This window comes from Musca domestica, unplaced genomic scaffold (genome assembly GCF_030504385.1).
Source record: "Musca domestica strain aabys unplaced genomic scaffold, Musca_domestica.polishedcontigs.V.1.1 6, whole genome shotgun sequence".
Lineage (NCBI taxonomy): Eukaryota > Metazoa > Arthropoda > Insecta > Diptera > Muscidae > Musca > Musca domestica.
Window position 1 is genome coordinate 303,361 of NW_026712363.1, and position 12,042 is coordinate 315,402.

Genomic DNA, 12,042 nt, shown 5'->3' on the forward strand with positions numbered 1-12,042 from the left:
TTTGGTTATCACAACAACATCACATCAAGAAATACATTCAATACCGACATTAATCCCTGCTAGCAAATCCGCAGTCGAAAACCGAAATACACTTCTATAAAAATTGTGTGGCCTATAATGTAACGTAAAACTTCTCAAATTCAGTGTACCATGGCATTTGTTTTTTTTTTTACATTTTCCCTCTTATCATTAGGTGTGTCTGGTTACCCTAAAATTTGTAACAATTGTTACAAATTGTTACTGGAAGTCGTCTGTTAACCCGAAAGTTCTGCAAAAGAGAGCGGTTGGAGAGAGAAATGTTGACAGTTCTTTCAGTGAGAGTTTGCAAATTCTTGCTGGACAAATTTCTTCTTGCAATCACTTGCAACTCTTCTTCTTCTCATTCATCGACATTCAATCAGATGTTTTCTATTGTTTGTTTATTTATTTTTGTGGTTTCAATTTGAAAATATTTTTTTGGAATTAGCAAGACTAATAGTTTTTGGAGAGAAACTTTACAAAATGTGAAAAACGTAAATGTTAACATGTAATAAGAAAATCAAAGACTATTTCCAACATTTTTATTTAAAAAAACCTGTAAAATTAGTATTGCTTCCTTTGTTTTAATTCTCCTTATGGGGGACAAATTGGTTTGTTTTGACAAATCAGCTGATTAGTTGCAAGCTTCTGCAGGAATACCGTCTGTTTACTTTTCGCATTTTCCTTGCAAAAGAGAATAAAACTACCTTACTCTCTCAGAAAGATGTTGCTGGACAATTCCTGCAGGAAAAGTAACCAGACACACCTATTATTTTGTTCACATATTTGTTGTTCTCTTGTTGTTGTTTCTATATTTAGGTTGAAATATGTGCATTCTGCATTTTGAAATAAAAATTATATAGCGTGTGTGCTTCATGATAAAAGTGTAAAAAATTAAATAAGTTAAATACTGCCTTGTTCATATAAGAACGAGCTATGCCATGTGAACAAGAACGAGCCATGCGAAAATTGAACTAAGTCAACCTAGCCGACGACTTAAGCCTGTAAAAACGCCTTCCATTTAAGACACTATCAGTCTCTGATTTGTGTATATACAATGGATTTATAGATATATATTTTGACAATGTGTTGGAGCAAACTGGAAATCATTCTTCTTTAAACAAACGAAATGTGCGTTATTTTCACCAAAAACAAAATGCTTTACGGAGATACTCTTCAGGATTCTTTCGATTTTTGCTCTTCGGTGTAGCCATTATGACGCATTAAGTGCTGCATGTTCAATATACAATATTTCGGTCCAGCCGTTCTGAACTGATTCCATTACCAACGAACAACAATTGATTTATCTGGACCGATTTGCATAATTTGTTGTTCGTCATACCCCGAGTTGGGTTTTTAAAGAAAAAAATATTGACCACGCCTACTTTTACGTTCACTATTTTGATTTATCTAAAATCTTTATATTAGCCAGATAATGAAAATATCGATTTGAAAATTATTACGCGAGATACTGTTGACGTTCCCTCCAACCCTAGGGATTTATTTGGGGGCTGAGGAACTGACCACGCATACTTCTAATCTATATATAATAACCAATTGTTGTTCGGTGGTAATTGAATTAGTTGAGAACGGCTGAAACGATTGGAATATTTTTTTAATGTTCGTCCTACCCAATTTTACGTCCATTATTCGATTTACCTAAAATCCTATTTACCAATATAATGAAGATATCTGCTCCACAGTTAGTATACAACGTAATCTTGACTCTCCCTCCAAGACTAGGTATGTGTGTGGGTCAGAGGAGCTGCCCACACCCACTTGTTTAGATATATATGTAAAAATTTTTAAAAAAGCATAGTAAAATTTCTGTTGAGGATGACTTATTATTTTTAGGGTCCATTTTATATAGCTTAAACATACACAAAGAGCCTCTAATATTTTCCTCTATACTCCGCAAAATTTAAAATAGAGTTTTCAATTTGATCAGTCCTATAGGTTACATAAAGAATCATTTATACAAAATATGTTTCAGGTTGGTCTGCATTGTGATATAGCCCTTTTTAATTCCTTAAATGTTATTTGAAATTTTAGAAAGAACAAAACATTTTTTCAAATAATTATAAGTATAGGACCAAGCTTTAGTATAACCCTTATATGAAGGCATCCGCTAATTTCAACTATTTCAAGGGTCTTGGTTACATTCTAGGTCACCTTAATGTTTTGTCAATTCTGGTTTTACCTATTACCACTGGTGACGCATATTTGGATGGTTTGTAAGGACTCGTTTTGTCGGTCTAGAAGGTGTGCGATGTTGGTCGTCTGCCAACATGCATGGTATGTTTGGTACTGCTTTCGTCTTTGGGCACCGGTGCGTGAGTGAGTGTAGCCAAGACTTTCATCACTTCTTTCTGCCGGTTGCATGGGTGTGATTTTCTCTCTCATGGCCTTGGTGATGTTGATGTGTTAAGAAATGTTATACTACTTTATATAACCAAGTTTCTGTTTTATCTATAGTAGTCTTTGATTTACTATTATATTACAATTCATGTTGTACATACTCAAGTTTTTCATTCCTAATAAAACTTCTACTACAAAAGGTTATGAGCCCAGGAGTCTCTGAGAAAAATAAAAATTATAAAAATATAGAACTTCAAAAATTTATGAAATTTTTTTTTTTTTTTTAAGAAATGGATTTTGCTAAGCACATCAAGCCTTTGGAAAACGAAACGGACTATCCAATATGGAAACGGAAGATGCGTGATTTATTAGACTATCACGAAGGAGCAATTGACGTTATTGAAGGTAAACTAAAGAATCCAAATCCACCATCCTCTGATGCCACGAGTGAACAAAAGAAGCTGTACAAGGAAAAGTCGGACTTGTATAGAAAAGCAAACAGTTATGCAAAATCCATGATAGCAAGCGCAGTAAGTGACAATGTGTATCAAAAGATAATGGATAAAGAAACTGCTGCTGAGGCTTGGGAATCGCTAATGGTTCAATTTGAGGCTAGATCGAAGGATCAATTATTCAAAATATGTATTGACTTCTTCTCATTTACATGGAATTTAAGTGAAGACGTGAGCTTACATATTGCAAAACTCAAAAGTTTGTGGATAGAACTCAATAACGGATTGAAAGGACGTAAGGAAAATGAGCTCCCAGAAGTTTTATTAGTTTGCAAAATCCTTCAAATTTTACCAAGTCATTTTGATACTTTTAAGTCAAGTTGGATGCTTTTAACAAAAAACGAAGAGAAGAATTTTGAGGAAATGACCGCACAACTCTGTATGTATCAAAGAAATTGCAAAGGTGCTGATGTTAAGGACGAAGAAGCTTTAATGCTTAATAATGTCAAGAAAAAATTCCCACAAACCAATAATACAAAAACAAGCAAGAAAAATGGTGCATGCAATTATTGTCATAAGAAAGGTCATTGGATACGAGATTGCAGAAAATGGATAAGTGATGGTAAGCCTATAAAAGAAAAGAAGGCTGAAGCAATAACTCCTCAACACCAGATTTTACCTTTAATGTATGAAGAGATTAACACAATTAAGGAGGATATTTCAAAGAATTGGTGGATTGATAATGGCGCTACACGACACGTGGCAAATAATAGAAATGTATTTAAATCTTTCGAGAAGTTCAAGGAATGTTGCAAGATTAAAGCGGCCGGTGGTGAAATGTTAGATGTAATTGGGAAAGGTACAGTTGATATCAAGTCTTATGTCAACAACAAGGTAATCCAAATCACACTAACAGATGTTTGGTACGTTCCAAGAGTGTCAAGGAACTTATTTTCTGTTTTATCTGCACAAGACTTAAACTTCTTTGCGATCATATTGGATTACAACAAACAGTCTAACATCTCTTAACAAGGGAAAGTGTTGATGTGTTAAGAAATGTTATACTACTTTATATAACCAAGTTTCTGTTTTATCTATAGTAGTCTTTGATTTACTATTATATTACAATTCATGTTGTACATACTCAAGTTTTTCATTCCTAATAAAACTTCTACTACAAAAGGTGACACTACGGGGAGTTGGGGGTATTAGTCCACACTACCGGTCGTCGTGACAGGCGATTCAGTACCGCTTTTAAGAGCCTTCCTCGTTCTCTTTGCTGTCATGTTTCCGCCTAGGAATCTGCACTGTGATGCTTAGCCCATTGTATCCGCAGCTGAAGTGTTTCGGGACTCTGTTACTGGCGATTTTCGCCACAATATATTTATTTTTCGCCATAACTTCATCTTCAAGATAGGTTCGGAGTATTTCAGCTCCGGCGCAGGTCATATCGGCATTTATCGTTGGCTCTTGTGTTATTTTCGTTGCTACCGATTCAATTTGGCGATGATGGTCTCTTGTAATACTTGGTGTAGTTAATAACTCCCCCTAAGTCCTCAGCCATCTCGTTAGATCAGTGAAATCTCTCCGCTTGATGTACCAGTGATATTCGGGCGAGGCACTCTTCAGGATTCTTTCGATTTTTGCTCTTCGGTGTAGCCATTATGACGCATTAAGTCCTGTCTGGCCGAAAGGACTTCCAAGATTTTCAAGGATTGTGGTTATTCCTAAACCATATTAATGCTCGACCATATAGCACTTCTGGCATAATCTATCTCGTAGTAAGGAATCGTATAGCCTGAAAGAATACGGTTACGAAAGATATTAAGAAGTACTCAAGCACACTACAAGCATATTCTATTGCTAGAGTTGAAGGAGAAATTAATAAGAACTCAAGCATACTACGGGGATATTCAAGGATATTGTTGCGAGAGACCTTAATAAGTATTCAAGCAGACAACAAGGATATTCAAATTTACAGTTGAAAGAGACCTTAATAAATACTCTAGCAGACTACAAGGATATTCAACTCTACAGTTACAAGACACCTTAGTAAGTACTCAAGTTGACTACAAGGATATTCGTTTGCAATTGACCTTCATAAGTTGTCACAGAGACAACAAGGATATTGAAATCCACAGTTACAAGAGATCTTAATAAATACTCGAGCAGACTACAAGGATACGTTTGCGAGAGACTTTAAGAAGTACTCACAAAGGATATCTAAGAACTCACACAGGATCCGTAAAGAAGGTCTCCAGAATATGCAAAGATGTCCCAGGATGCCCAAGAATTCGATTCAAGATGGTTGCTGCTTTGCGCGGTATATGTTGCTGCTTTCGAGGTCTGACGTTGATTCTTCCGATTCTGCAATCCACCACGTGTTTGTTTACCAAAATTTGGTTATCACAACAACATCACATCAAGAAATACATTCAATACCGACATTAATCCCTGCTAGCAAATCCGCAGTCGAAAACCGAAATACACTTCTATAAAAATTGTGTGGCCTATAATGTAACGTAAAACTTCTCAAATTCAGTGTACCATGGCATTTGTTTTTTTTTACATTTTCCCTCTTATCATTAGGTGTGTCTGGTTACCCTAAAATTTGTAACAATTGTTACAAATTGTTACTGGAAGTCGTCTGTTAACCCGAAAGTTCTGCAAAAGAGAGCGGTTGGAGAGAGAAATGTTGACAGTTCTTTCAGTGAGAGTTTGCAAATTCTTGCTGGACAATTTTCTTCTTACAATCACTTGCAACTCTTCTTCTTCTCATTCATCGACATTCAATCAGATGTTTTCTATTGTTTGTTTATTTATTTTTGTGGTTTCAATTTGAAAATATTTTTTTGGAATTAGCAAGACTAATAGTTTTTGGAGAGAAACTTTACAAAATGTGAAAAACGTAAATGTTAACATGTAATAAGAAAATCAAAGACTATTTCCAACATTTTTATTTAAAAAAAACCTGTAAAATTAGTATTGCTTCCTTTGTTTTAATTCTCCTTATGGGGGACAAATTGGTTTGTTTTGACAAATCAGCTGATTAGTTGCAAGCTTCTGCAGGAATACCGTCTGTTTACTTTTCGCATTTTCCTTGCAAAAGAGAATAAAACTACCTTACTCTCTCAGAAAGATGTTGCTGGACAATTCCTGCAGGAAAAGTAACCAGACACACCTATTATTTTGTTCACATATTTGTTGTTCTCTTGTTGTTGTTTCTATATTTAGGTTGAAATATGTGCATTCTGCATTTTGAAATAAAAATTATATAGCGTGTGTGCTTCATGATAAAAGTGTAAAAAATTAAATAAGTTAAATACTGCCTTGTTCATATAAGAACGAGCTATGCCATGTGAACAAGAACGAGCCATGCGAAAATTGAACTAAGTCAACCTAGCCGACGACTTAAGCCTGTAAAAACGCCTTCCATTTAAGACACTATCAGTCTCTGATTTGTGTATATACAATGGATTTATAGATATATATTTTGACAATGTGTTGGAGCAAACTGGAAATCATTCTTCTTTAAACAAACGAAATGTGCGTTATTTTCACCAAAAACAAAATGCTTTACGGAGATACTCTTCAGGATTCTTTCGATTTTTGCTCTTCGGTGTAGCCATTATGACGCATTAAGTGCTGCATGTTCAATATACAATATTTCGGTCCAGCCGTTCTGAACTGATTCCATTACCAACGAACAACAATTGATTTATCTGGACCGATTTGCATAATTTGTTGTTCGTCATACCCCGAGTTGGGTTTTTAAAGAAAAAAATATTGACCACGCCTACTTTTACGTTCACTATTTTGATTTATCTAAAATCTTTATATTAGCCAGATAATGAAAATATCGATTTGAAAATTATTACGCGAGATACTGTTGACGTTCCCTCCAACCCTAGGGATTTATTTGGGGGCTGAGGAACTGACCACGCATACTTCTAATCTATATATAATAACCAATTGTTGTTCGGTGGTAATTGAATTAGTTGAGAACGGCTGAAACGATTGGAATATTTTTTTAATGTTCGTCCTACCCAATTTTACGTCCATTATTCGATTTACCTAAAATCCTATTTACCAATATAATGAAGATATCTGCTCCACAGTTAGTATACAACGTAATCTTGACTCTCCCTCCAAGACTAGGTATGTGTGTGGGTCAGAGGAGCTGCCCACACCCACTTGTTTAGATATATATGTAAAAATTTTTAAAAAAGCATAGTAAAATTTCTGTTGAGGATGACTTATTATTTTTAGGGTCCATTTTATATAGCTTAAACATACACAAAGAGCCTCTAATATTTTCCTCTATACTCCGCAAAATTTAAAATAGAGTTTTCAATTTGATCAGTCCTATAGGTTACATAAAGAATCATTTATACAAAATATGTTTCAGGTTGGTCTGCATTGTGATATAGCCCTTTTTAATTCCTTAAATGTTATTTGAAATTTTAGAAAGAACAAAACATTTTTTCAAATAATTATAAGTATAGGACCAAGCTTTAGTATAACCCTTATATGAAGGCATCCGCTAATTTCAACTATTTCAAGGGTCTTGGTTACATTCTAGGTCACCTTAATGTTTTGTCAATTCTGGTTTTACCTATTACCACTGGTGACGCATATTTGGATGGTTTGTAAGGACTCGTTTTGTCGGTCTAGAAGGTGTGCGATGTTGGTCGTCTGCCAACATGCATGGTATGTTTGGTACTGCTTTCGTCTTTGGGCACCGGTGCGTGAGTGAGTGTAGCCAAGACTTTCATCACTTCTTTCTGCCGGTTGCATGGGTGTGATTTTCTCTCTCATGGCCTTGGTGATGTTGATGTGTTAAGAAATGTTATACTACTTTATATAACCAAGTTTCTGTTTTATCTATAGTAGTCTTTGATTTACTATTATATTACAATTCATGTTGTACATACTCAAGTTTTTCATTCCTAATAAAACTTCTACTACAAAAGGTTATGAGCCCAGGAGTCTCTGAGAAAAATAAAAATTATAAAAATATAGAACTTCAAAAATTTATGAAATTTTTTTTTTTTTTTAAGAAATGGATTTTGCTAAGCACATCAAGCCTTTGGAAAACGAAACGGACTATCCAATATGGAAACGGAAGATGCGTGATTTATTAGACTATCACGAAGGAGCAATTGACGTTATTGAAGGTAAACTAAAGAATCCAAATCCACCATCCTCTGATGCCACGAGTGAACAAAAGAAGCTGTACAAGGAAAAGTCGGACTTGTATAGAAAAGCAAACAGTTATGCAAAATCCATGATAGCAAGCGCAGTAAGTGACAATGTGTATCAAAAGATAATGGATAAAGAAACTGCTGCTGAGGCTTGGGAATCGCTAATGGTTCAATTTGAGGCTAGATCGAAGGATCAATTATTCAAAATATGTATTGACTTCTTCTCATTTACATGGAATTTAAGTGAAGACGTGAGCTTACATATTGCAAAACTCAAAAGTTTGTGGATAGAACTCAATAACGGATTGAAAGGACGTAAGGAAAATGAGCTCCCAGAAGTTTTATTAGTTTGCAAAATCCTTCAAATTTTACCAAGTCATTTTGATACTTTTAAGTCAAGTTGGATGCTTTTAACAAAAAACGAAGAGAAGAATTTTGAGGAAATGACCGCACAACTCTGTATGTATCAAAGAAATTGCAAAGGTGCTGATGTTAAGGACGAAGAAGCTTTAATGCTTAATAATGTCAAGAAAAAATTCCCACAAACCAATAATACAAAAACAAGCAAGAAAAATGGTGCATGCAATTATTGTCATAAGAAAGGTCATTGGATACGAGATTGCAGAAAATGGATAAGTGATGGTAAGCCTATAAAAGAAAAGAAGGCTGAAGCAATAACTCCTCAACACCAGATTTTACCTTTAATGTATGAAGAGATTAACACAATTAAGGAGGATATTTCAAAGAATTGGTGGATTGATAATGGCGCTACACGACACGTGGCAAATAATAGAAATGTATTTAAATCTTTCGAGAAGTTCAAGGAATGTTGCAAGATTAAAGCGGCCGGTGGTGAAATGTTAGATGTAATTGGGAAAGGTACAGTTGATATCAAGTCTTATGTCAACAACAAGGTAATCCAAATCACACTAACAGATGTTTGGTACGTTCCAAGAGTGTCAAGGAACTTATTTTCTGTTTTATCTGCACAAGACTTAAACTTCTTTGCGATCATATTGGATTACAACAAACAGTCTAACATCTCTTAACAAGGGAAAGTGTTGATGTGTTAAGAAATGTTATACTACTTTATATAACCAAGTTTCTGTTTTATCTATAGTAGTCTTTGATTTACTATTATATTACAATTCATGTTGTACATACTCAAGTTTTTCATTCCTAATAAAACTTCTACTACAAAAGGTGACACTACGGGGAGTTGGGGGTATTAGTCCACACTACCGGTCGTCGTGACAGGCGATTCAGTACCGCTTTTAAGAGCCTTCCTCGTTCTCTTTGCTGTCATGTTTCCGCCTAGGAATCTGCACTGTGATGCTTAGCCCATTGTATCCGCAGCTGAAGTGTTTCGGGACTCTGTTACTGGCGATTTTCGCCACAATATATTTATTTTTCGCCATAACTTCATCTTCAAGATAGGTTCGGAGTATTTCAGCTCCGGCGCAGGTCATATCGGCATTTATCGTTGGCTCTTGTGTTATTTTCGTTGCTACCGATTCAATTTGGCGATGATGGTCTCTTGTAATACTTGGTGTAGTTAATAACTCCCCCTAAGTCCTCAGCCATCTCGTTAGATCAGTGAAATCTCTCCGCTTGATGTACCAGTGATATTCGGGCGAGGCACTCTTCAGGATTCTTTCGATTTTTGCTCTTCGGTGTAGCCATTATGACGCATTAAGTCCTGTCTGGCCGAAAGGACTTCCAAGATTTTCAAGGATTGTGGTTATTCCTAAACCATATTAATGCTCGACCATATAGCACTTCTGGCATAATCTATCTCGTAGTAAGGAATCGTATAGCCTGAAAGAATACGGTTACGAAAGATATTAAGAAGTACTCAAGCACACTACAAGCATATTCTATTGCTAGAGTTGAAGGAGAAATTAATAAGAACTCAAGCATACTACGGGGATATTCAAGGATATTGTTGCGAGAGACCTTAATAAGTATTCAAGCAGACAACAAGGATATTCAAATTTACAGTTGAAAGAGACCTTAATAAATACTCTAGCAGACTACAAGGATATTCAACTCTACAGTTACAAGACACCTTAGTAAGTACTCAAGTTGACTACAAGGATATTCGTTTGCAATTGACCTTCATAAGTTGTCACAGAGACAACAAGGATATTGAAATCCACAGTTACAAGAGATCTTAATAAATACTCGAGCAGACTACAAGGATACGTTTGCGAGAGACTTTAAGAAGTACTCACAAAGGATATCTAAGAACTCACACAGGATCCGTAAAGAAGGTCTCCAGAATATGCAAAGATGTCCCAGGATGCCCAAGAATTCGATTCAAGATGGTTGCTGCTTTGCGCGGTATATGTTGCTGCTTTCGAGGTCTGACGTTGATTCTTCCGATTCTGCAATCCACCACGTGTTTGTTTACCAAAATTTGGTTATCACAACAACATCACATCAAGAAATACATTCAATACCGACATTAATCCCTGCTAGCAAATCCGCAGTCGAAAACCGAAATACACTTCTATAAAAATTGTGTGGCCTATAATGTAACGTAAAACTTCTCAAATTCAGTGTACCATGGCATTTGTTTTTTTTTACATTTTCCCTCTTATCATTAGGTGTGTCTGGTTACCCTAAAATTTGTAACAATTGTTACAAATTGTTACTGGAAGTCGTCTGTTAACCCGAAAGTTCTGCAAAAGAGAGCGGTTGGAGAGAGAAATGTTGACAGTTCTTTCAGTGAGAGTTTGCAAATTCTTGCTGGACAATTTTCTTCTTACAATCACTTGCAACTCTTCTTCTTCTCATTCATCGACATTCAATCAGATGTTTTCTATTGTTTGTTTATTTATTTTTGTGGTTTCAATTTGAAAATATTTTTTTGGAATTAGCAAGACTAATAGTTTTTGGAGAGAAACTTTACAAAATGTGAAAAACGTAAATGTTAACATGTAATAAGAAAATCAAAGACTATTTCCAACATTTTTATTTAAAAAAAACCTGTAAAATTAGTATTGCTTCCTTTGTTTTAATTCTCCTTATGGGGGACAAATTGGTTTGTTTTGACAAATCAGCTGATTAGTTGCAAGCTTCTGCAGGAATACCGTCTGTTTACTTTTCGCATTTTCCTTGCAAAAGAGAATAAAACTACCTTACTCTCTCAGAAAGATGTTGCTGGACAATTCCTGCAGGAAAAGTAACCAGACACACCTATTATTTTGTTCACTTATTTGTCGTTCTCTTGTTGTTGTTTCTATATTTATGTTGAAATATGTGCATTCTGCATTTTGAAATAAAAATTATATAGCGTGTGTGCTTCATGATAAAAGTGTAAAAAATTAAATAAGTTAAATACTGCCTTGTTCATATAAGAACGAGCTATGCCATGTGAACAAGAACGAGCCATGCGAAAATTGAACTAAGTCAACCTAGCCGACGACTTAAGCCTGTAAAAACGCCTTCCATTTAAGACATTATCAGTCTCTGATTTGTGTATATACAATGGATTTATAGATATATATTTTGACAATGTGTTGGAGCAAACTGGAAATCATTTTTCTTTAAACAAACGAAATGTGCGTTATTTTCACCAAAAACAAAATGCTTTACGGAGATACTCTTCAGGATTCTTTCGATTTTTGCTCTTCGGTGTAGCCATTATGACGCATTAAGTGCTGCATGTTCAATATACAATATTTCGGTCCAGCCGTTCTGAACTGATTCCATTACCAACGAACAACAATTGATTTATCTGGACCGATTTGCATAATTTGTTGTTCGTCATACCCCGAGTTGGGTTTTTAAAGAAAAAAATATTGACCACGCCTACTTTTACGTTCACTATTTTGATTTATCTAAAATCTTTATATTAGCCAGATAATGAAAATATCGATTTGAAAATTATTACGCGAGATACTGTTGACGTTCCCTCCAACCCTAGGGATTTATTTGGGGGCTGAGGAACTGACCACGCATACTTCTAATCTATTTATAATAACCAATTGTTGTTCGGTGGTAAT

General features: G+C 35.2%; 2 protein-coding genes across 2 annotated transcripts; both read left to right on the plus strand.

Annotated features, from left to right (window-relative positions):
* The first annotated feature begins 2,665 nt into the window (after positions 1-2,665).
* LOC131805710 (uncharacterized) lies at positions 2,666-3,857 on the plus strand. The gene is made up of 2 exons (XM_059129253.1): positions 2,666-3,450; positions 3,523-3,857. The coding sequence occupies exons 1-2, from the start codon at positions 2,667-2,669 to the stop codon at positions 3,855-3,857; spliced, it is 1,119 nt and encodes a 372-aa protein (XP_058985236.1). The 5' UTR covers position 2,666.
* Positions 3,858-7,890: 4,033 nt separating this feature from the next.
* LOC131805711 (uncharacterized) lies at positions 7,891-9,081 on the plus strand. Its single transcript, XM_059129254.1, has 2 exons — positions 7,891-8,674; positions 8,747-9,081. Exons 1-2 carry the CDS (start codon positions 7,891-7,893, stop codon positions 9,079-9,081), a joined length of 1,119 nt encoding a protein of 372 aa, XP_058985237.1.
* The last annotated feature ends 2,961 nt before the right edge of the window (positions 9,082-12,042 follow it).